This window comes from Eurosta solidaginis, chromosome 2 (genome assembly GCF_040869045.1).
Source record: "Eurosta solidaginis isolate ZX-2024a chromosome 2, ASM4086904v1, whole genome shotgun sequence".
Taxonomy (NCBI): domain Eukaryota; kingdom Metazoa; phylum Arthropoda; class Insecta; order Diptera; family Tephritidae; genus Eurosta; species Eurosta solidaginis.
In genome coordinates, this window is record NC_090320.1 from 309010787 (window position 1) to 309038179 (window position 27393).

A 27393-nucleotide genomic window follows, 5' to 3' on the forward strand; every position below is an offset into this window, starting at 1 on the left:
AAGATTATTTTTACCCTTCTTTTGGGCAAATATTTGGGTATTTACCCATTTTTACCATATACAACCAATTTACCGGGTATTTACCCCTTTCCCATCTTTATGCATTATTGAATAGTGGAGTTATTTATTCAACACTTTAGTGATTCGAACGTTAGCAGAAGGTTGCAAATAAGCGGAATTCAGTAAATTCGTCGTGGTGTCAGAAGAGGAATTGTTGAATAAATTGCGAAGACTTCGAATACAACTTGGACATGGCAAAGTGGAGTGAATTGAAGATACAGCAACTGAAGAAGGAGTTGGAGAGCCATAGATTGAATACAACCGGCAATAAACTCGAACTTCAGGCACGACTACGAAAGGCAAAGGAATTAGAGGGAATTAACGTGGAAGAGTATGTCTTTCACATTGATGTCGACGAGACAACAACAAAAACATCGCAGACAGTTACCAGCACAGACTTGAATATGATATTGGTTGCAATATCTGCACAAACATCGACAGTAGCATCAATGTCGTCGCAAATGTCATCTCAACTGGAAGAACAGAAGACATATATGGCATCCCAACTAGAATACCAGGAGAACCGTATAACATCTAAGATGGAAACTCCACTTGAAGAACAGAAAACATATATGACATCTCAGTTGGCTGAGCAGTTGAAAGCACAAGAAACGCGTATTTCAGAAATGTCGACACAGATTACATCCAAAATGGAAGCACAAGAAGAGCGCTTATCATTGCAGGTGGCACAAATGTCTTCGCAGTTAGAAGCCCAGAATACAAAAATTGTACAGCTCGAGGACAAAATGGATGCCGAGATAGAAGCTTTGAGAGGTCGTATACAGGTGTTGCAAATAAATCGCCCAACAGTTTCAGCGAGTAATCCAAAGGTAAAGACACCATCCTTTGACGGTTCTGTTCCTTTTCAGGTCTTTAAGCTACAGTTTGAGAAGACCGCAGCAGTGAACAACTGGAATGCTGAAGATAAAGTTGCAGCTCTGTTCGTGGCATTGAAAGGGCCTGCCGCGGAAATCTCACAGACTATTCCAGAGTACGAACGGAACAGTTGTGACGCATTGATGGCTGCTGTAGAACGAAGGTACGGAAGCGAACCCAGGAAACAGATATTTCAAATAGAATTGCAAAACCGTTACCAAAAAGCTAATGAGACTTTGCAAGAGTTTGCTTCGGATGTTGAAAGGTTGGCTCATTTGGCAAATGCGGACGCACCCGTGAAGTACACCGAGAGGGTAAAAATCCAGAGTTTTATAAATGGCATACGGGACGTAGAAACGAAGCGAGCGACATATGCAAACCCAAAACCCACATTCGCAGAAACGGTATCCCATGCACTGACTCAGGAAACAGCGTCACTTTTGAGTCAGCCCACATACAAAGCTCATCGCGTGGAAGTGGAAAGGCCAGACTGGGTAGACACAATTTTGGAAGCATTAAAAGGAACCCAAAACCCACATTCGCAGAAACGGTATCCCATGCGCTGACTCAGGAAACAGCGTCACTTTTGAGTCAGCCCACATACAAAGCTCATCGCGTGGAAGTGGAAAGGCCAGACTGGGTAGACACAATTTTGGAAGCATTAAAAGGAACGCAGCAGAAAAACGATGGTGCCGTCAAATGCTTTAAATGTGGAAAACTAGGGCACGTTGCACGTTATTGCAGTACCAATCCTAACAGTTCCAGCAATGTGGGTGACCGTAAACGCAGAGCTGAAGGAGATGAGCAAAACTCAAAATCCACTCAATCGTTAAACTAAAGCTAGTCAGCCGCAAGGGGCGACAACTGGCTCCCTCAATTGAATGCCCCATAATCTCTATCTCGCAAATTGGAAGAAGGTCAAGCAAACTTACTGTCGGAGGACATGTGGATGGAAAGGAACGTTTACTGACTGTAGATACGGGTGCGTCCCATTCCATCATTCGAACAGATTTAGTCCACAAGAAGATAAGACCATTGCTTGGAGCAAGATTACGTACAGCCACGTAAGAGGACACACAGGTAATTGGAGAAGTAGCATGTGAAGTAGCAATTGGGAACGTCACGGTACTACACAATTTTATAGTGGCAGAGATTGCTGATGAAATCATAATTGGAGTGGACTTCTTAATCGACCAAGGCATCAAGATCGATATGCAAAGCTAGACGATGCGATATAAAAACATGGATGTGCCACTTAATTTCGGCTACGAGAGAGGCTACAGCAGTAAACGAGTGCTAGTGGAAGAGAGTCAGCAAATACCACCAAAATCCGACGCAGTCATCTGGGCAAAGGTTGATGGAGATTGTGGGACAAACAAATTGTGTGTTGTCGAGGCAGCAAACAAATCAACACCGACTGTGCTTGTAGGAAAAACCCTGGCTATAACAAAACAAGATGGCCGTATTCCGGTAAGAGTACTCAATGAGTTCAAGTCACCACTCAAACTAACCAAAGAAGCTATTTTGGGAAGATGCCGAGAGGCTGAAGTAGTTATTAACTGTGAAAAGCTTCAGGAACACGTTTCATCTAGTAATACTGATCTTTCAAATGACATCAGGGCATGGACGGAGGGACTAGAGGAAGATTATCATAGTAAGGCAAAGCAACTGCTCCTAAACCAGGCCGCACCAACGTTGTGAAACATCAAATTGGAGATGTGAGGCCGATCTGTCAAGCTCCACGCAGTGCTCCACTGGCGAAGCGGGACGTTGTGAGTAAAATTATACAAGAAATGAGCGACAGCGGCGTCATCGAAATAAATTTCATTTTTCGCCCAGATCATTTTGATATATAGAAGTCTATATCTATCTCGATTAGTTTATGCCGTTACGTATTACCGTTATGCGAACAAAGTTAATATACTCTGTGAGCTCTGCTCAGCTGAGTATAAAAATAAAGCTTTTGAATGGAAGAAGGAACAAGGGCTCGAAAGAAATGAAAGACCAAGCAGAGAGGAGATATCAGCAGATAGTCCCATTGCGAAGGCATATTGGGCACAGTGGAACAGTTTAGAATTGATATCCGGTTGCTTGCATCGAGTATGGGAGAGTCAGGATGGTCAATGCAAGAAGAAACTGATAGTTGTTCCCAGAAAGAGGATTCCTGACGTGCTCAGCGAGCTGCATAAGGGTCCAAGTGGAGGTCATCTTGGAATCACGAAGACGCTCTAGAAAATTAAGCAGAGATTCTATTGGGTTGGTTGCCATCAGTCGGTCACCGAGTGGATTGCCAACTGCGAGGTTTGCAACAGAGCGAAAGGGCCCAAAACACGAAGACGCTCGAGAAAATTAAGCAGAGATTCTATTGGGTTGGTTGCCATCAGTCGGTCACCGAGTGGATTGCCAACTGCGAGGTTTGCAACAGACGAAAGGGCCCAAAACACGAAGTCATGGCCAGATGAAGCAGTATATTTCAGGTGCACCATTTGAAACGATCGCAATGGATGTCGCAGGTCCATTTCCTACTAGCAACCGCAGAAACAAATACGTAATGGTGGTTATGGATTATTTCAGTAAATGGCCAGAGGTATACCCAATCCCAAACCAAGAAGCGGAAACAGTAGCAGAAGTGGTTACAAACGATTGGGTTGTAAGGTATGGTGTACCAATGGAGTTACATTCTGACCAAGGCAGGAATTTTGAATCAGCTGTGTTCCAAGAAATGTGTAAGAAGTTGGGCATTCGTCCAAAATTTTACTAGTTTTCTATTTTGCGGCATAAGGTCAACGCACCAACCAAGTTTCATCGCTTTATCCATCTTTGGTAATGAATTATCGCACTTTTTCTGTTTTTCGAAAGTTTCGATATCGAAAAAGTGGGCGTGGTTGTGTCCGATTTCGTTCATTTTAATGATCTGAGATGAGCGCCCAGGAACCTACATACCAAATTCTATCAAGATACCTCAAAACTAACTCAAGTTGTCGTGTTTACGGACGGACGGACAGACGGACATGGCTAAATGAATTTCTTTCTTCGCCCAGATATATAGAAGTTTATATCTATCTCGATTAGTTTATGCCGTTACGGATTACCGTTATGCGAACAAAGTTAGTATACTCTGTGAGCTCTTCTCAGCTGAGTATAATGAAAGTGGTTCTTTTGGAAAGGCTGGGAGCATTTAGATCGGCAGATTTGTCTGATCGGGACGATCAGACTTAGGTGGAGGGCAGTGTGCCGAATATTAGCAACACTAAGGGATGCTATCATCTCTAAGCCGATGCTAAGCAGTGAGTTGCATGCACATCAATAAATCAATCATTATGTCTACACATATGTTCGTACACGCAGCGGAGAAAAGACGCACAAATACATGCAGATATCTTATCTGAGATGCTCCCAAAAGTATGCAATTATAATTGCGCTCACATATACACGCGCATATGAGAAGCTATAAACGTGGTAATTTTATAGCTGATAACCAACTAGTAAATTCTAGAAATGGAAGCGCCTAGAAGTATGCGAACGAGAAATCACAGAGTATAAAAGGCAGCAACAGTAGAGGCACGACAATCAGTTTGATTTAAGACGCTATCTGACGAGCAATAGTAGTGTTATTGTGAAGTACTTTAATAAAGGCCATTTTGCATTATTGAATAGTGGAGTTATTTATTCAACAGTTTAGTAATTCGAACGTTAGCAGAAGGTTGCAAATAAGCGGAATTCAGTAAATTCGTTACAGTATTGTAATTAAATTCAACACACTACGTCTTCTGACCGCGACTAATACTCTTTTAAAAAATTAATATTGTTTCAAAACGAAATATAATTCTGTGATAATTCAATACTTAACGGGATATTTCCGGCATTTATAAAGATATAATGCTAAAATTGTATAACCATCTTTCCTTTTAAAACAGAATTGCTTTAGACTTTCTATAAAAATTAAGAAAAAAAAAAAAATATATATATAGAACGCAAATAAAATTCGAGAACTGTAGCATCCACCGCTTTTTCCAATATATTTGGCGATGAAAAAATGGTACAATACAGGTACATAAATAATACTGTTTTTATAGTTCGTTTTATATTTTTAACAATAAAAATACGTTTAATTTTTTAACCTTTGTTTTGCCATTTGGCGGTAAGGTTTCGTGCGATATTTATGTTGGGACGAGATATATATGAACGGCATTAGACTTCAAAATCTATGATTTCGTCCTCAGAAGATGAATTATTGTTATTGCTAAATTCATAAATATTTTTTCTGTTCATTAATTTTAAGAGATCGTTGTTTATTTCAAAGTCATGACAGCATTTATTCAGCCGTTTAAGACCACTTTTTATTGTCAGAAGCGAAGTCAACATAACTAAATTCATTTTGTTTCTGTGTTTGCTTTTAATTAAACTCATGTTTGAAAACGTTCTCTCAATTTCAGCATTACTTATTGGCAGCAAAAGAAATGTAAGCACAAACCGACAAACTCTTGGAAAGGGTTTTCATTTAATGTTTTTGTTATCAGTTGAGTAACGAGTTGCAACATCATACATAACGAAACAAATAAAATAAAGCTTCTACACACACAAAACACATTACAAATTTCACAGTACATATTGTCGAAATAGATTTGGAGCCAAAAAGGGGCAACATTTTAAAAAGGGCCAAAAAAAGAGCTAGGAGCTAAACCGGAATTTTTGGAGCTAAACGAAAATAAAAAGGGGTAGATCTGGCTCTAAAAGCACCAAAAAGCCAACACTGGTTACTAGCTATATAAGTACATGTATATTTAAAGTTTGTAGCCATATGCGTGTATATGTGTGAGTAACTACTTCGGCTTATGACTACATCTGTGTGCGTGAGATAGCTCTTCGTCGCCTTCTACATAAGTGTTGCCAACTTTAATGTTTACACGTACATAAGAGTGGCTGCTTCAGGTTTTTGTTGTTGCGTGATTATTTAGTAAAAGTGATGCTGATATTCGTCACACTGCCCTTCATCTATGTTGGGTCGCCGCTATCAGACAAATATCTCGATCCAACCGCTGCTATTCTCTCCAAATGAACCAACCTTCTATTTCGTGGTTTCCCAATTGTTTGTATGCGGTAGATGAATCACTGATCCTTTTCACAACTTTGTACGGTCCTTCCCAGCTACATTCCTTTGCATAATCAGTATCGTTTTGACAGTATCGTTTTTCAAAACAGTAGTGCGCGCTGTATTCAAACCATCCTTGCATTCTTTCTGGGAAATCCTTTCCTTCGTTTTAGTGCGTCCATTTGGGTTTGCCAACGCCAGTGTTTTTCTCGCAGGTGCCTTTGATTTTGCTTTGTTTGGCCCATTCGTTCCATCAAGCTTTGCCCAATCTACTGCCTTTTGCATTGATGGTCTTTGTCGACTCACCTCCACCAGCACTCGCTTACTGCTAAACCCTTTCTCTAAACTGAAGTTAAGTGGCACATTCTTAATCTTATAACACATAATCCTTCTTTGCATGTCGATCCTGATGCCATGGTCAACTAAGAAGTCCAGTCCCAATATGACTTCATCAACAATCTCTGCCACAACAAATTTGTGTAGAATCGTGACCATTCCAATTAAGACTTCACATGCCACTTCTCCCTGGACTTGGTTGTACTTGCCAGTGACCGTACGCAATCTTGTTCTAGGTGATAGCTTTACTCTCCTGTTTACTAAATCAGATCGGATGACGGAATGATATCGCCCGTATCTAGAGTCAGTACACGCTCCTTGCCATCCACTTTTCCTTTGACGGTAAGACTGCTCGATTTCCTTCCAATTTGCGAGATAGGTATCACACGACATTCCATAGCTGGGTCAAGTTCTCGATATTTACATTTGACTCGTTCTTGCTCATCTGCTTGGAACTATTAGGACCAGTGCTGCGTTGACGTGCAATGTGACTTGGGTTGCCGCGCTTGAAACATTTCATAACTCCGACATTTTCTGTTGTGATCCCTTCAGTGCTTCCAAAATTGTGTCTACCCACTCTGGCGTGTCTAATTCCACGCAATGAGTTTTGTATGCTAGTTTACTCAATAGTGACGCCGTTTCCTGAGTCAATGCATGGGATACCGTTTCAACAAATGTTTGCTTTGGGTTCGCGTATGTGGCTCGCTTCGTTCCGACGTCCCGTATGCCATTTATAAAGCTCTGAATCTTTACCCTTTCAGTGTATTTCACTGGTGCGTCCAGATTTAGTAGCGGTTTTGCAATTATATTTGGTCGATTTGTTTCCTGTGTTCGCTTCCGTAACGCCGTTCTACAGCAGCCATCAACGCTTCATAGTTATTCCGCTCTCCTTCGGGAATCGTTTGTAGGATTTCGGCTGCTGGCCCCTTCAATGCTACGAATAGAGCAGCAACTTTATCTTCGGCATTCCAGTTGTTCACTGCTGCTGTCTTCTCAAACTGCAGCTTAAAGACCTGGAAAGGAACAGAACCGTCAAAGGATAGTATTTTTACCTTTGTATTGCTCGCTGAAACTGCTGGGCGATTTAGCTGCAACTCCTGCACTCGTCCTTTTAAATCATCTACTTCTGCCTGAAATTGACCGATTTTTGCATCCTGCGCTTCCAGTTTTGATGATACCCTTACTTCCTGTTCTGACAGCTGCGAGGATATGCGAGCCTGCTGTAATTTCAACTGCTCGGCCATATATGTTTTCTGTTCTTCTAGTTGTGTTTCCATCTTAGATGTAATCTGTGTCGACATTTCTGAAATATACGTTTATTGTGTTTCAATCTTTGATGTTATGCGTGTCTCCTGCGATTCCAGTTGGGATGCCATATTGGATGTTACTGTCGATGTTTGTACAGATATTGCAGATTTCCGCATAGTTTTTGATTAAGTCGTTCACTATCCTTAGGACTTTTGTGTTTGCTTAAATTGGTTGATGGTCATCATTTTCCTTATTTGCGGCCCCACAAAAATCCCTTCCTTTAGTTTTGCTTCTGAAATCTCTGGAAAGATTATCCTCAAATGATGAAGAGCTTCGCCTTCTTTGTTCAAAGCTTTTACAAAGTGTTTGATAAGGCCGAGCTTGATGTGGAGCGGAGGTAGAATCATTTTTTCCTTATTTATAAGTAGGGAGTATTTTATGTTATCCACCCAACTTGAAACTCGATTCGTTCTGGCAAATCCTTTACGATGTAGTGGTCTTGACGAGCTCTGCTTTCCATTTGCATAGAAAGCAACAGTATTTTGTGTATCCACTTTGTAAACCACATAGTATTCCAACGACTTTAAGATCGGCACATATTTTCCAATCATGTTCTTCGTATTTGATTAATTTGAGCAATTTTTGCATTATCTCATACGTTTCCTTCATATTTACTGCATGCCCGATCGGGATAGATGGATTTTGATTGCCAATATGCAATAATACGGCCTTTAAACTTAATTTATTGCCGTCTATGAACGATCTCTCACCCTTTTGAATCATATGGTTCACCAAACTGTTTGAATAGACCAGCAATGTCTTTGCAGTAACAAACACTGTCCTCCTTCGTATAGTACTTGGAAAATTGTTCGTGACGAGTTCTATAATATGTTACGTTAACATCGGATGAAACAAATTTAAATTGTTGCATACGAGAGGCGTGTAGTTCGGCCTTTTCCTTTGACAATTCTAAATCCCTTATCCAATCATTGAGTTGTGCTTGTGACAAAGAGTTTCTTTCGTTTTCTGTTTTAAATCCAGTACAACATGATGTCGCGTAATCAGATACTGCTGTTGACAATGAAACTGGAGCCGGAACTAAAGTTAAATTTGATTCTGGCAGTGTAGCTTCCGTTGAATTTAGTTCTGGCAATGACACTGTAGATACGCTCGCATAGGTTACTTTTCTTGACTTCCAACCCCAAGTACTTTTGTAGTACAAATATAGCAGTCGGTTGAATGGCAAGTTGGTTCCCTCCACTTCATTGGTGTAATAAATTTCATATGTCGCCTAAATCGATAGTTTCAGAAATTAGCCAGCTATGCATTAAAAGGGAGCAAATTCATAATTTTTACAACGCACCTTTTTGTTCCGGTTTCCGAAAAAATCAAATCGACTCGACATGTGCTGCACACAGTGTTCGGTGTCCATGATTTTACATTGTTTTTAGGCTCAATTCCAAAATACTTATAGTATGTAACTTTCAAAGGATTTGCAAACACACGTCGCATCCTTTTAACGATAAATTGACCGCAGATGAAACAGAACATATTTGGATCATTTGTACACTCAAACTCTCGCGCCCTTTTATTCTTATTATATTTTTAAGTAGATGATTGGTTATAAACTACAATTATAAACTGAACAGTATCCGGCGAGCCTTGCAGATATTATGAAGGAACAAGGCATGTACTATTATTTATACTTAGATCAAGTAAAAATTCAAGCCTACCTAGACAAAAAGGTTCTCTAGTTCTACAAAGAAAACACTACCTGCCTTAAAAATATGCTCTTGCTTGAGTACTGGGTTTGAGAAAAACACAAAAAGCCTTCCGCGATTTACAACCAGATTTACTGAATTTTGTGTGTGTTAGTGCAGTCGGGTTGGCTTCGTGACACACGTATTTGTTGTCGGCTACACGTTGATGAAAATCAAAAATTTTTGATTTTTTTATTTGACGCTAGCTTATTTGATATTCGCGGGGTGTGATTGACAAAACGCAGTGTTGTATTTAGTTTGTGTCGACATTCAAAATGAACAAGTGCGCGGAAGAAAAGCAATTCATATTAAAATTTATTGAAAATTATCAATGTTTACCAGCTTTATGGAATGTAAAGCTTTTATTATTATTTAATAAAAATTCTATTAATTTTTTTATTATTTAATAAAACTGCTGTAGTTGCAAGTAAAAAAAGTCATCAACCGATGACGACATATTCATGTCCGAACGCTACGGTTTTTCAATGCAAATGTTGATTGATGGCTTTTTATTTGATAATCGCGGGGCAAGCGTCAAATACCCGACACGCACACATACAAAAATTCAGTCAATCTGGTTGTAAATCGCGGAAGGCTTTAACAGTTTGTTGTATCTAATAACCCTTCGAAAATCTACCAGCTAACTAACTGATATACGAATACTAACACATATGTACCAGTAGGGTACTTAAGTATTAAATGGATATATTTACTTGAATGTTCATAACTTTTGTATTAGTACATCGATTTTGTTGCTTGAAAGCTTATTTTTTTTTGTAATTAAACAGAGCTTAGAGAGAAAAAAATAATCTGCAAAAAATAAAAAGTTTTCGAGATCCTTCCTCGCAAATTACAAACCTTTTACATTTTTACAAAAAAAATTGAAAAAATTTGTAATGATTGTTCGTTATCTTTGAATCTGCAGGGTCTAGCAAAGAGTGTTGTATGCACAGTTATTAGCTTTTAAAAGCTTTAAACTTTTTTGGAATTGCTCAATTCGTTCTTAAGATATATATTATTAAGTGGACCCAATTTTTGTTTTTTTTTTTTTTGGAAAAAACCGTTATTCATAAATATCTCAAAAACCTTACCATAGAATTAAAAATAACCTTGATTTTCGGAATCAGGGGGTGATTTTACATAGGGATTTCATAATGGCGTCTCTGGTGCAGAAAAAAAATTGGAATTTGTGATCCAGTGTTATTATTTAAAATTTTCACATAGGCCCACTTGTAGAACGGCAAGTTATTTTTTTCGCTTAGTTATTTTAAAAAATTTGTCAAAAATGTATGAGGTTGACCCCTTTTACCAGGATAACTCTAGCTTAATAAGTTAACTTTCCGTTCTGCAAGTAGGCCTTAGTAATTAAATAATATCATAATACTAATGATATGAAAAATTAAAATAAAAGAGTCTTGGTTTGTAACCGGTTCCGGCGCCTGAAACGGTTTTGATTTCGTTCTTTTGCATATTAAAATAGCGGTTTCGGTTTCGGCTACACAAAACGAAACGTTTTAAACGGTTACGGTTCCAGTTTTTGAAATAAAATAGAATGAAAATGACACTGAGTGGAAAAAAATTTTTTTTTAATTTACTAACAAATCAGTACCTATGTACGTATTAATTTTACGTAAACAAAATCTCAATTATTCCATTACACACTCGTTTTGTAAGAAGCAGCGATAACCGAGGATCTCAATATAGTAAGCGCAGTGCGGGTTTTTGATACATGCACAGCCAGTGCTGTTGTTGTTGTTGTAGCAATGCTCGCCCCACCTAATAGCCGCGACCGATCACAAATTGTCATCAATATCCTCTAACGGGAGTCCAAGGAAACTTGCCGTTTCAACAGGGGTGGACCATAAGGAAAGGGGTGTTAGAGGCGTTGGTTCCACATTACAATTAAAGAGATGGTTGGTGTCATGTGGGGACACATTGCAAGCGGGGCATACATTTTGTATGTCGGGGTTGATTCTGGATAAGTAAGAGTTTAACCTGTTACAGTATCCAGAACGAAGTTGAGCAAGAGTGACACGCGTTTCCCTGGGGAGTATGCGTTCCTCTTCCGCGAGTTCTGGATATTTTTCTTCAAGTACTGGATTCACCGGGCAATTCCCGACATAAAGGTCCGACGCCTGTCTATGGAGTTCACCGAGGACCTGCTTGTGTTTTTTCGCTTCATACGGCTGGGTTCTCAGGTGCCGTATTTCCTCAAAATGCTTACGGAGATGACTCCTTAGGCCCCTAGGCGGTACTGGTTCGTCAATCAGATGTCTGTTGGGATGCCCAGGTTTCTGGGTATTCAACAGAAACTGTATGGTCAGCATCTCATTTCTCTCCCTGATGGGGAGTATTCTCGCCTCATTATGCAGATGGTGTTCTGGGGACATAAGAAGACATAAGACAGCCAGTGCTTATAGGCGAGATTTTTATATAAGCACAGGATCCTGTGCATTTTTAACGGTGCTTATGTCTGTCAATACTTAGAAATATCTTGTTTTTCTTCTTCCTGTAGCGATAAGATTCAACGAAGGTTTCGGGAATTTTGTAATTACCCTGTTGATGGCCATTTACCAGATATAAATGCGGTACGTTCCGTAAAATAGAAGCAAGATCCTCGCCCGACCATCTTGGGAACGATTTGATATGACCAAGTAACCTTCTGGGTCACCCAAGCCTCTCCTTCCGCGAAGAACTTGAGGTCGCCTGCTAAATATACATAACTCTTCATAAGTAGTGAGATTGAAAATTGTGTTGGAGAAATTATAAATTGCGCCGGCAACCCCTTGAAATGGTTACGCTACACCAGGCATGCTTAACGAACGAAACGATACCATTTCGTTACGATAATCAACGTTAATAAACGAAACGAAGTCATTTCGTTTCGTTTATTAACGTTAAGAACGCCAAATTAACGTTAATTTGACGATCTTAACGTTAATAAACGAAACGAAGTGACTTCGTTTCGTTTATTAACGTTGATTATCGTAACGAAATGATATCGTTTCGTTCGTTAAGCATGCCTGCGCTACACAACCACTTTGGAAATATTGTTTGCATCTATAGGTGTTAAAAAAGAGTCATAGGTCTTGTTCGGATATATTTTTGTTCATATTTTCTCGTTATTTTCTGAATTTTCTTAGATAAATTGGGAAATAAACTAGTAAAATGTTAACAAGTTTAATTCAGAAAGGAACGAATAAAATGTATCCAAGAAATGTGTCCGGACACGAACGACGAATACGGCTTTAAACTTGTAGACCAGATTCTATAGAAAAAATTATCATACACTTTGCATGTTATAAAAAGTAACCACATCAAGCTGGTGAGACGACTTTCCGTGTCTAAGCAGTGTTAAGTGGATATTTTTCTATAATACTGTTTTCACACAGACGGCTTATTGAATAATAAAGGCAGTTTTCTACATTAAGACGCTTCTTGAGCTCAATCTTCCCTACAAAATTCGAATCTATAATTATTTCATTAGTAGCTAATCGAATGCCTAATGAAGTCAAAAGCACAGTGCAACTCTGTTGGCAGTGTTCCGCTTCCGTTTCCGCTTCTTAGTTTGTGGTGTGTTCAGTGCTTAAAAATGTCATTTGTCAAAGTAAATGTCATTGTCTACATGGCGGAACGATACAAGGTGGCCGCCTCGAACAGCTGATTATAACCTTTTTTATTTGATTTGATACATCAACTACCGGCGCAGTACGATTTTGACATTTGTCCATCGAATTTACAAGTACATGGATTTTTTTTATGTTTGTAGGTATGTCACCATGCTGCCACCTTGTATCGTTCCGCCATGATTGTCTGTTATATAGCATTGTCATTTTCGCTTGACATTTCACCCTTCATATTAATCGAGCAGTTACTTCTGTGTGTAAGCAAACAATTTACGATTTCATTAGAAGGTGAAATGAGATCATTAAGTATCTGTGTGAAAAGAGTATTACATTGCATACTGAAGATTTATGACCTACAGTTTTCGTTTAGTTAGCGAGAATAGAATAACGAGTTTGACAAGATTATATACTTGCCTGGTAGAAACTGTGGAAATTTCGCTCCCCTTCTTGTTGCTGTACAACGCGAGATTTTTCCAGCAAATAGTTGGTTATAATACCACCTACAGGGTCTCCCTTGTAATCGAATTCAATGTCCATGTATTTTCCGAATCGGCTTGAATTATCATTCCGATTCGTCTTAGCATTACCAAACGTTTCCAGAATCGAATTGCTCTGTATTAGAACATTTTTCACCCTAAATAATTTTTCAATGAAATTCCGGATTTCGATGGTTGCTTTTAAGTCTTGAGGATGGCTGACTTCGTAAATGCATATTGCAAAGCATAAGCTGCGATTTATTGCGCAACCTATGCAAAACAAAAATGTTTTGTATCACTGCTTTCCATCACAAATGCACGAATAAAATTTATCATGCACAAAAATGACAACCGATGCGCATGAAAAAGAGTTGCCATGCAAAAATGAACACACTGCATCATCAATAAACAAAGCTGTGTTGAAAACGAACATTATGCTTTATCATACTGCATTGCAATATGCATTGACGAAGTCAGCCGATGTATTCTTACCTTTCAATTTCATTCTGACCATGTATATTTGTTACTGCAGCTATATATTTCATAACTATTTTTGACGCTTCAGTTTTACCGGCTCCTGATTCCCCTGATATAAGAATGCATGTATCTTGATGCTTTTGCTTCAAAATTCGGTATGCTGCATCAGCAATAGCATAAATGTGTGGTGGGTTTTCGAACAACTCTCTCCCTTTATATTTCCTTATTATATCGGGGCCATAAATATTTATTTGCCGGTACGGGTTCATAGATACACAAACTTCACCAATGTACGTATAAATAGAACCAACTTGAAACCTATATATGAGAAAGCGCAAGAAGAAATTTTAAGTAAGAATCAGTGTTGCGTTTTAAGTTTTTTTTTCACCTTCTTTAGGTAAGGTCGGTTTCACGTTTGTCTGCAAATCTCAGTACAAAGTATATAAGTATAAGATTCCCCTATAATGACCTTTTAAGTAACTTCGCGTAGAGCTAGAGTCGTGTAACTTGGAACATTCTTCGCAACCCGATGACAGTGGAACATAGTGGCCAGGTGGCACACGGATCGAGATAATAAAAAAATGACACGAAAATACGGCACTTAACAGTATTTGATAAATTGAGGAGCTTGTTATGGTCTACGGTTACGGTCCACTTGGGAGCGTTTTCGTGCGAACACACCTAATGACTAGTGATGGGACCAAAAAGTTGCAATGCAATAGTATCGAAACAAGAAAAAAAAAGACCGGCGATCACTAGCGAAAAAAAGTATGAGTTTCCGGCCGCAAGTAAAACGAAGACGTGGAAAAATTTCCAGCCGGGAAAAAAAGCAAGAGTTTTGCCCAGTTAATCGGAAAATTTTATAAACCAAAAGGTTTATTGTAAAATTATTTATTTAAGGCTATTATACAAACGAGAAGATTTGTGATTTGCTTCAGTCTAATTTTTGGCGGTCTTGCGATTATACAAAAGGATCGTATAACATCTATTGACGCTACTTCAACAGCAAAGGCGTCAAGCACAGCTCCTACTTCATTAACATTATTGCTTACATCAACTGCGCATCCCCAACTATATTCAACTCATCGCAAAACACTCCCGTCGTGCTGTGCACAAGCGAGTATTGTTCAAAAGACTGCAACGAGGAAAGAATATCCAGTTGAAGTAGGTCGGCGTTTCACAGTCACACCTAGTGAGGAAAGTACTAGTGATTCCGATTCGGATTCAGATGGCACTAAACTAATTGTGATGAGAACCCTTGGTATCCGAAGATAAACCCCTTTCTCTACGTCTACGAAGTACACTACCACCTTTGGATAAGCGTCCAACACCACCTCCTCCTCCAGGGCCAGCAGTACACTGCAGCGTAATACAACGAACGCCAAAGTTAGCACCAAGTCATCCAGATCGTAAAGGTCAACACGAAGTTTTATTGCCACCAGGTTCACTTGATCACCTCGGACCAGAGCGCAACAACCACCAACAGTACCAACACAGCGCGCCCAAGACCGCGCGCCATAACCAACAACAGCGACAACTTCATCAGCAACAACAATATCACCAGTAACCACGCCGGCAGAGGCCCACGGTACGTACTCTGGCGGCCATGTAAGTACCAGCCATGTATGAACTTCAAAATAATTACCCTACAAAAAAATTTCGTCATAAAACTCACCCACGCCCATGCAAATGTGACTAGGAATATAACCTATGACTGTATAATAGCTAGTCAAATGACGTGGAATGACGAGAGCGTTTTTGCAGGGTAGTTAAAGAAACTTCTAAGTGGTACTTAGAGGGTTTTATACAGTCCGGTTGAACCATTTAACAAGGGTCGATTTTTTTTCGTCAAATTGTATTATTGAATACTCGAATTGTTAGCTTTACAACAAAGGGCATACATTTTTTATATCATTTTAATAATATATTTTGTTGCTTTAAAATAATTGAAGTTAGCTCTGTAAATTTTATTCATAATAAGCCGTCTTCATCACGTGAAACGTTTTAGCGATCCATTTTTGAGCTCAACCATAAATTGTTAGAAAAAAAAAATTTGCGACCGCAGCCATTGGTCGATTATGCACGAATTGGCTAAAAGATTTAAACTTTTTTTCTTATATCATACAAATACAATATATATATATATATATATATATATATATATGTATACATATGAATCAATATTGCTAGCAATATCGTTCGAACAACCAGAAGAAAATAATATACGTGCATATAATACGTAGTACTATCACAATTTGATCTTTATTCCTTTTATAAGAAATTTTCTTAGCACATATTACATATTATTCTCATCGTACTATGCGCATTATACCAAATTGATATTTAGTTACACTCAAAAGTAAGTTCTACCACGACCACATAATAATTTTTTGTAAGAGAGCCCCAAATATCGAAATTTGTATCCAAACTTTATAGTCTTAAAATATGTTTTGTGAATGTGAATGAAAAAGAAAAAAAATTCAATCAAATTCTTACTTTGTAGGTAGTATATTTACAATACATAAGTACATTTAATTACATATTTTTCTCACACATAGCGTTTATAACGATTAACAAAAAAAAAGGGGAGACATAAATAATTGTATAATTTAAAATATTACGAGCAAAAGTAAGAGAAAAGAACCCCCAACAGAACAAGCTTAGTCAGACTTAAGTATTCATATTAGATTTCGTTTCGATTTCGGCCCAATAAAGTGTGATCTGTTGGATCATTTTTTTTTTCTCTCGCTTATGCACTACACACACTTACCTACATTTTCATAGTGTAATTAGCTATTCGTAGTTCAACAATGCTGTAGCCCAGGTTAAGAAACCTGCACTATCGCATTTTTTTTATAATATATATATAATAATTATATTATTATAATATGAATTGTGAATAAATTGTGTAATTTATAATGGGAATGCTGACGTCGCCCTTTATTTAGAAGGCATAGGATAAAGCAGGTAAGGGGCCACCGAAAAATTACGTGCGTCGGTGGCCATGGATTTGAGGGTGGGATAAGCACCGGGCGTCGCAACAACACCCGCGGCGCCCCTGTATATATTCGGCCCTCTTTGTTTATCTTTCTTCTTTTTCATTACTTTTCAGTAATTTTTTTTATTTCGATTTTCAGCGTTGGTAACCGGCCATGTCCGGTTCGGTAATTTTTTTTTGCGGTTTTTTTTTGAATTTAAATTTTTGAATGTTAACGGTCTGTCCGTGGCATCCGGTTCGACCGGATGTCGTTTTAATTTGAATTATAAGCGTTTTGAGTCGGTCTGTGCGCTTCTGTCGTTTTTTTTGAACTTGACAGCTGCTAGTTTGATAGGCATGATATGATTTTTTTTCTGATTATGGCGCAGGAACAGTAAGGTTGGCAAGGACCCGCCCCAGCCGACAATGACTAGCCACTGTGCACCACCACATCATGCCGACCGCCTTCCTTCTTCTTCAACTGTAAATGCGATACCATAAAAAGCTGTGTGTAAAAAGGGAACTTCTTTAAAAATACGATTTCAGATATTAGTGTTTAAAACATTTAAAGTGATTTTTTTTTGCTGAACTAGAATTTAGATATAGATATGTAGAATTCTTCATATAAATGTAGCAGAATACTTCATATAATCTCCAGAAAACGCAAGAAACTGACTCCCTACGAGCGAAAGCAATTTTTATTGATTTTTTACTGATAAAATTTAGTATTACTAAATCGGGTAATTCTTAATGCACGTCCAATAATATCAAGTGGGGTTTCAAAAGACGCGTTTTGGATCTTATTATTGTAATTTAAATTCTATTTGTAGAAAAGTTTTTTTAGTACTTCTTGGAAATTAAATTCACATCAATTTGGTTTTGATATAGAACAACACCGAACATGTAATCGAGATCGATACATATCTATTCCTATAACCATATTCGGAAATTCAAATCGAAATCGACTAACCGTATGTTACACACCACAGTATTTGAGGGAATATTTTAAGTAGGGGTGGTGCTGCCCATAATCTAACTCCGACTTCATTGGTAAAACTGACAGCAGAATATATAACAGGGCCATTCCTTCAATGTAGGAAGCATATGGACCAAATATACATCACTTAGAGGACGCAACAATTACACAAGTAATATTCTTTCGATCTGATCCTATATTTAGCGCCAGAAGTTAAATATAAAATGTTTGTTAAGTGGTTTCGAAAAGTTTACAAAACAATTGTTTATTTTATTTTATTAAAAAATCAGTTTTGAGCATTCTTGTCCCACTAATGACTCACTTACTTAATTGGCGCTTAACCGTTTAAACGGTTATGACCATCCAACAAGGACCGCCGGTAGCTTCTTCGCTCTGCCAAATTGGTCACAGCGAGTTTAAATCGTTTTCCACCTGTTTCCTTACCATGACTGCAGCTCGCACACTTCCTTCCGTTGAGAGCCACGGCTTCTGGATCAGCGCCACGTCAAACGAACACTCCTCAAGGGTTAGGAGGAGTTCGCTAGACGCCACTTTACTGTGTTGGAGGTTAATCTGTAAGACTCGCAGCACCATTGGGCTGTTTGTCCCCCTCCAACACCTTTGTCGTGACGTCTTCGTCCTCCTCTTGCATTTTTGGTTTAAGCTTTTCAAAGCCCTTATCAGCCTCTCCCATTTCGTGCAAATTACGATTGCTGTCCTCGAGACTTCTTTTTCTGGATCGTAAATGCTGTGCTGGATGTTTCTCTCTGCGATTCGCAGCACCATTTGGCTGTTGGTCTTCTTCTAACACCCTCGTGGTGACATCGGCGTCCTCCATCTGTCCCTTTTCTCTAACCACCTGTCCCTTTTCCCGAAGGCCCTGGGGAGTGTTATCGATGTTGATGGCCCTTTGCCGGATACAGATCGGGTACGCTCCGGTAACAAAGCACCATTAAGGTACTAGTCCGACCATCTCGGGAACGATTTACATGACCACATTAAACCTTTAGGCCATCCCTCCCTCCCCACGCCCTACTTCCATGAGGAGCTTGCGGTCGCCAGAGTCTCGTCTGTTAATGAAATAGGATTCGCCGCGGGTAGGTGAGGTTGACAATTGGGTTGGAGTAGCTATATATTGCGCTGGCAACCCCTCGAGAGGGTTGCGCTATACAACCCCTTGAATCCCGTTATCCACCACCTCAAAACGCGCATTCGTGTCTTGCCTTTGGAGGTTTGGCACCACTTCCTCCAGCCACTGCAAGCTAGCAATGTTGTCGCCCGCTATCATCTTCACACCATTATACCCCCGAATCAAAATTTGGAAGGGGCTTACTTGGTTGTTCCTACATCATCTTGAGCATTAATCTAATAAGCTCCCTTTCTATAGATCTGTCCGAAAGGATTGCTACGATCAACCAGCGCCACAGGCAGTGACTTTGGCACACCGATAAAGTCGGAGTCTTAGCGTTACCTCCCTTTAGCTCCTCCGAAAAAGTCGGAGTCCTAGCGTTATCTCCCTTTGGCTTATCTCCTACTACGTCATCCCCCTGACTTGCAGCTTTCGAGGTAGCTGCTACTTCGCTATTGGGGCCGTCTGTCCTACAGCTTCAGGCCTAGTTGTCTTGTCTATGCGGCTGCCCTGCGGACTGTGCTGGACTGAAAGCAGGCTTTTCGCCTTCCCCCGAACTTTTCCTCTCCATTCTGGAATTCGGCGCTTCTTTCTCCTCGTACCGGTTGCAGTGATGAGGGTTTCTCGCACTAAACCGTACGATCACCTGCCCGACAAGGCGGGCCCAGCGGTCCAGTTTTAAATACGGGGAAAGAACCGTCCGCCACAGCAGCGCCCCTTACTGTTAAGGCCATCAATACTTCCCGAGGTGGCCCGGTATAGGGAACGCTCCGTTCGAATACAGCCGAATATATCCGGCGCTTTAGAGTTCGGCTAATCCCTCACACTCGCGACAAGGTGCCTATCCTAGTGAGGAGATTTCCTTAGATGATTTCTTTTGTTAAAATATATAAAAAAAATTGCAGTGAAAACTTTGTGTTTATCACAAGTTAGCTAGGCAATTATTTGTCATTGTAGGGTTCTTATTATTTTTATTTAACTTTGTATTTTAGTTACTTTGAAATTGTAATTTTTTAAATGTATTATCAATATTTTAAGTTTCAATATTGATTTTCAATTTTCAAAAATTTTCATTGTTGTGAAAAATAAAAGATATTGACGCATATTTTTAGGCGTTTTAAAAAATATAATTTAAAGTTTTGCTATAAAATAAAAACGTGGTTTCAATCTCCACATTGTCGATCAGCCAGACTTTTAAATAGCTCACGAACGTTCATAGCGCGTAATCGCGTAAAATTTTACAATCGTTTTTCATCAAATGAAGTTGCAGAATTTGAGCTAGTTTCTCGTCATACTTGTTTAGTGTTTTAACCTAAAAGTGTAGTAAATTGACAAAAGAAAACCTTGAACCAGTGTAGTGCGCTGTTGGAAAAACTCAATAACAAGAAAAGTGTTTTAATATAAAGGCAACCAAAAAGTCACCTAAAAAGCTTACAACACAGAAGCCAAACGCAACGATAACCAGACATTTACTTAATAAACAATAAGCACCGCATCCTAAAGAACTAAATTAGAGCTTCGTTAGCCACGCGTACCCAGTGAGCCAAGTCACAGTCAAGCAGAGTTCAAACGCGCAAAAAAAAAAAAAAAAAACCGAAAAGCGCGTCTATTTCTTTTGTACGTTCTACGTAGCGTCCTTACATATAAACTTTAAAAACATCAACAACAGTTCGATCAGCGATCCAATCATTAACATATACCTACATACATAGAACGCGTATTTAATTGAATTCGGAGCAGTGACAACAACTAAAACTAAAAAATACCAATGACCAAACATCGTATAACAAAAATTGGAAAATTTTAATAAAGGGAGAAAGACTACTGCACAACTAAATTTTTTGAAAGCAGCGGAGTGCATTTTCACAAACTACTGTCATACTTGATTTGCCATTGCACAATACATTGCCCAATTTCATCAATCAATTTTAAAGCCATTACACAATACATTGTCCAATTTCATCAATCAATTTTAAAGCCATTGCACAATATATTGTCAAATTTCATCAATCAATTTTAAAGCAATTACACAATTTAAAAGGGAATAAAATCTGGGAAGAAGAATTTTAAGGTTGGTTTGTTCTAAGTTAAATATATATTGTTTATTTAAACAGTTATTATAAAATTCAAATATTTTTTTTTAATATTGATATTTAATATTTTACTAAATTTGTAAACTCCTTCTTCAATGTAATTAAAATGTTTCATTCTCCACGACACAATACACACACTTCTACACTCACACAAAATGTAAATGATTCGCTTATTGATTTACAGAATAATTCTTCTCAAGAAGAATTAGTAAATCCATATGCAAATCAAAATAATTCCGAAATTTGTGCTACATCTGTCAAACTTCCACAATTTTGGACTAGTTGTCCAGAAGCGTGGTTTATACACGCTGAAACACAATTTAGCACCAAAAATATAACTCAAGAGAATACCAAATACGAACACATTATAACAGCACTTCCACAAGACGTAATAGTAACAATTTTAGATTTTATCCAAAACCCTCCCCTCACTAACAAGTTTAGTGAACTCAAAAAAGTTTTAATAGAAAGACATTCTCTTAGTGAAAATTCAAAACTTGACAAAATTTTAAATTATTCTGAAATGGGTGATCGCAAGCCCTTTGAATGTTATCGGTCATTAATTTTGTTAGCCGGTTCAAATTTTAGTGAAAATATTTTAAAGAGAATTTGGTTGAGAAAACTTGAATAAAAATGAAGTTTTCTCAGTAAATACAATATCAGATACAAAAGCTCAAATTTCAGTTATTGAACATCTAGTTAAAACCACTTCTTTGATGTGTGAAAGTTTTCAGAAACTTTCTTTGTAGTTAGCAGAAATTAAAACAGAAGTGTATAGGAATAAATCTAGATCTCGTTCTAATTCCAGGAATAATTTAAAAATTCTTTTAGGCATAGTTCTAACTCGCGTAATAATCCAAATTGGTTGTGTAGATTTCACTACAAATTTGGAAATAATGCAGAAGTTGTGAACAACCTTGTTCTTATAACAAAAACAAGGATTCAACAAACTAAATTCTTCCGTTGTTGCAGCGACGAACAACGGAAATTTAGAATTTTCGACGCGTCGCTTATTTATTTTTGATAGAGAAAACAAACAAAATTTTTTAATTGATAGTGGAGCAGAAATTTCGGTATTACCCGCGTCTAAATTTCCTCATACGAAACGTTCAGACATAATTCTCACTGCAGCTAATGGCTCAACAATTGCCACTTACGGGAAAAGGCTTTTAAACGTAAATTTAGGTTTAAGACGTGAATTTCCCTTTACATTTTTGATTGCGGATATAGCCAAGCCAATAATTGGCGCTGATTTTCTTTCTAAATATGGTCTTCTTATAGATATTAAACATAAACGTTTAGTAGATCCATTAACCAATCTCTCAGTTAATACAGTATCCTACTTTTGTGATATTCCATTACCTAAATTATTTGTGGTTGACTATAAATTTACAAAATTATTAAAAGAGTTTCCGTCACTTATTTCAGAGCCAGATTATACTAAACCTGTTAAACATACAACAGTACATCGACTTGTAACAGAAGGTAGTCTTCCATTTTCTAAGCCCAGGCGCTTAGATCCGGTTAAATACAAAGTCGCGAAAACGGAGTTTGATTTCTTAGTTAAAACAGGCATTTGTCGGCCTTCAAATTCTTCAGTAGCATCACCACTTCACTTTGTACCTAAAAAAGAGTTGAATGATTGGCGTCCATGTGGTGATTTTAGAAGATTGAATATTGTAACTGTTCCCGATCGTTATCCCTTACCTCACATTCAAGATTTTAATATGAACCTTCATAATAAAAATATATTTTCAAAATTAGATTTAGTTAGGGCATATCACCAAATTCCTATGGCTGAAGAAGATATTTATAAAACTGCTATTACAACTCCTTTCGGTATGTTTGAATTCATGAGAATGCCTTTCGGACTTAGAAATTCTGCACAAACCTTTCAACGAGTCATAAATGAGGTAGTAGGTGACTTAGATTTTGTATATGCTTACATCGACGACTTACTTATTGCAAGTACAGACGAAGAACAACATTTAAAAGATTTACGTATCCTTTTTCAACGCCTTACAGAGTACGGTTTAAACATTAAACCAAGTAAATGTACTTTTGGTGTAACGAATATAGATTTTTTAGGACATAACATTTCTGGAACAGGTATTCGACATTCCGATGAAAAGGTATCAGCTATTCGCAATTTCGAACGTCCAAAATCAGTTAAGCAAGCACAGAAATTTATTGGTATGGTAAATTATTATCATAGATACATTCCAAAACTAGCAGAATTTACAAACAAAATTTATGATGTAATTAACAAAGTAAATAAGAAACGTGACAAAACTTTGGTATGGGATGAGAATTCGAATGAAGCTTTTGAATGCATTAAAGATAAATTTGCATTTACGATATTGTTAAATCATTTTAACAAAGATGCTAAATTATCTTTAACAGTAGATGCATCTAACACAGCGATTGGGGGCGTTATACAACAAAATTACAATAATAAAATTGAGCCCGTTGCATTCTTTTCTAAAAAACTTTCTCCAACTGAAATTAAGTATAGTGCTTTTGATAGAGAATTATTGGCGATTTATTTAAATATAAAACATTTTAGATCTCTTTTGGAAGGACGACAATTTACAGTTTATACGGACCATAAACCTTTGACTACTGTTTTAAATTCAAAAACAGAACGAAGTCCTAGACAAACGAGACACTTGGAATGTATAGCACAATTTACTGATGACATACAATACATTAAAGGAGAATCCAATGTTGTAGCAGGTACGCTATCTAGAGCTTTTGAGGTTAATGCAATATATAATACAGAACTGAATTTTAAAATTTTACAAACTGAACAACAAAAAGATGATGACTTAAATCAACTTGTATCTGATTCTCAATATCTAAATTTAAAGTTAATTAATATTCCTATTTTAAATTTTAATATTTGGTGTGAAATTTCAGGAGAAACTCCTAGGCCATTTGTACCGAGTAATTTGCGAAAGACAGCATTTGATATTTTACATGGAATAGCACATCCGGGTACAAGAGCTACACGACGGCTTATAGTTAAAAAATATTATTGGCCTAATATGAATAAGGATATTAATATTTGGTCAAAAGAGTGTCTTAATTGTAAAAAGTCTAAAGTTTATCGTCATACAAAATCCCCTGTTGTCAAAATTCAAATTCCCAAGAATAGATTTGAACACATCCGTTTAGATATAGTTGGACCATTACCTAATTCAAAAGGACATCGCTATATTTTAACGATTATTGAAAGATTTACCCGTTGGCCTGAGGCATATGCATTAAAAGATATTTCAGCAACTATAATTGCAAATAAGTTCTTTAGAGAATATATTTCTCGGTTTGGAGTTCCGTTAAAGATAACAACTGATCAAGGTAGCCAATTTACATCGAAATTGTTTTCAGAGTTAACTAAATTACTTGGTAGTCACCAAATTACAACATCCGCATATCACCCTCAAGGAAATGGTATGGTTGAAAGGTTTCTTAGACAATTAAAGACTACTATAATAGCTAGAGAGGACACAAATAATTGGTATGACGAGTTACCTGTTATATTACTTGATTTGCGATCTATTTACAAAGAAGATATTTCGGCTACACCAGCGGAAATGGTTTTCGGTCAGAATTTACGTTTGCCAGGGGAACTTGTTGTGCCATCAGCTAAAAATTTCTCATCAACTGAAGTTTTAAGTAATTTACGTGAACATTTTCGAAATGTTAGATCAAATTTAAGTCATCATAAAGATGCTGATACTGGAATTTATGTTCCAAAAGATCTTCAAACTTGTAAATTTGCATTCGTTCGAGTCATTAATAAACATTCATTACAACAACCATATGAAGGACCTTACACAATTGTGGAAAAAGACCAAACATGTTTTAAACTTGAAATAGATAATAATATTAAAACTATTCCTATTGATAGATTAAAACCTGCAATAATTGAGACAACAGACACAAACAACACCAAGAATTTACATAAAAAGAGAGTTACATTCAATTTGTTTAATGATAAATTTTCTTGAAGGGGGAGTAATGTAGTGTTCTTATTATTTTTATTTAACTTTGTATTTTAGTTACTTTGAAATTGTAATTTTTTAAATGTATTATCAATATTTTAAGTTTCAATATTGATTTTCAATTTTCAAAAATTTTCATTGTTGTGAAAAATACTTGTAAATTTGCATTCGTTCTAGTCATTAATAAACATTCATTACAACAACCATATGAAGGACCTTACACAATTGTGGAAAAAGACCAAAAATGTTTTAAACTTGAAATAGATAATAATATTAAAACTATTCCTATTGATAGATTAAAACCTGCAATAATTGAGACAACAGACACAAACAACACCAAGAATTTACATAAAAAGAGAGTTACATTCAATTTGTTTAATGATACATTTTCTTGAAGGGGAAGTAATGTAGGGTTCTTATTATTTTTATTTAACTTTGTATTTTAGTTACTTTGAAATTGTAATTCTTTAAATGTATTATCAATATTTTAAGTTTCAATATTGATTTTCAATTTTCAAAAATTTTCATTGTTGTGAAAAATAAAAGATATTGACGCATATTTTTAGGCGTTTTAAAAAATATAATTTAAAGTTTTGCTATAAAATAAAAACGTGGTTTCAATCTACACAGTCATCAATGCCGATGAGTCAACAATCTTTGAGCTGTACATGCTTCCGAAAATCTTGAAACTTTTGTTTCGAAATAAGGAAACAGTATGTTAAAGTCATCGCCGCTCAAATCGAAGTTTTTAAAAGAAGGGCAACTTCGTAATCTTTGCAACTACGAATACGATAATATAGATTTTTAAAATTATCTTGTTATAAACTTTGTACTGGGCTTAGGACTTCGTCGCAATATCCATATGAAACAAATTTTTTAATTTTAATGGACGTGAACTTGAGTAACCGTTTTTGGAGCACAAGATGCAGTTTATGGGTTAGCTCAAAGAGGCCTGATTCGGTGGAAACTTCCAAATGTATTTTATAGTTGTGTGTAGAAAACGTTTGACAATAAAATGGAAGGCTTTCTTCTTTTTTACGCTTTGTAGTCTGAGATAACACCCCGATAAAGACTGAATTTAGCCTTTTTTATTTGATTTTTACTACTTGTTAAAATATGTATGTATATAAAAAATTTGCCGGTTTAATTAAGCAGTGCAAGCTTTGTGTGCCCATACTGTTTATAGCAAGTTAGCTAGTAAATTATTCGTCATCAATGCCGATGAGTCAACAAATCAGGTTTCATTTAAAACATTAAGTACGTACATATGTAGGTATTAGTAATTATGAATTCGCTGTATTGCTGCATACAAAATACAAACCCAGAAAACACAGTTTCTAACGCTAAAGAAATAGAAAGAAATAGTGTGATTTTACAATAAAATAACGACATGTCCACTCATCATTAGTGTTATTAAAAAGCAACAAAAACCGTGTAAATCAGTGCAAAGATATTGGAAGTTGCAAATTCCGTTTTTATTTGTAAGTAATAAGAGAAAATGAGTAAGAAAAACGAAAGTGAGCAAACTGTTGACGTGCTATTTGAATGGCATTATAAATAAAACGGGTCCTCATCCATACCTCAAATCAACGCAGAGCTAAATACTTAAGGAAGAAGTGACAGGGAAATTTTTGTTTGAAAAGGGCTTTGAATTATTATAAGGCGCCTTTGAAATATATTCATACTAGCCCTTACCCGCGGCCCCGTCCGCAAAGATAAATTTAAATATATGGGCTATTCACATATCAAGTTATCTGTTAAAAATTTTGTTTTCTGTCTAATGCATTTTATTTTTGTAATTGAGTAAAAAAAGAACTAAATGAGCTGATAACCTGATAGGATCCCAAATGATCCCGAAATTATCCAGAAAAAGTACGAAATGACCCCCACGCTATCGCGGACGGATCCCGAAAACCATCCAGAAATGCCCTGGAAGGGTCTCCAAAATTTCCCGGAATAGTCCCAAAAAACCACGAAATGGCAACGACATGATTCTAGATGTATCCAGAGAACCACACAGAAATGATCCCTGCAGGTGTTCCAAAATGATCCCGAAATAGTCCCGAAAAATTTCCGAAATGACTCTGACGGACTCCCGGACGGATCTCGAAAAACATCCAGAAAATATCCAGGAAGGGTTCCCAAATTATCCCGACATAGTCCAGAAAAAGTTCCAAAATGACCCCGAGGTGATCCACGACGGATCGCGAAAACCATACAGAAATGATTCCGGAAGGGTCCCAAAATGAGCCCGAAACAG

General features: G+C 37.3%; 1 protein-coding gene across 1 annotated transcript in view; it reads right to left on the reverse strand.

The window, feature by feature from the left end:
- Myo31DF (Unconventional myosin ID) overlaps nt 1-27393 on the reverse strand; it is a 90587-nt gene that overhangs the window by 49931 nt on the left and 13263 nt on the right. The window contains exons 3-4 of the mRNA XM_067769067.1: nt 13967-14269; nt 13413-13632 (exon numbers count right to left, since the gene is read on the reverse strand). Of these exons, the coding sequence (XP_067625168.1) occupies nt 13413-13632; nt 13967-14269 (523 nt within the window). The remainder of the gene's footprint in view (nt 1-13412; nt 13633-13966; nt 14270-27393) is intronic.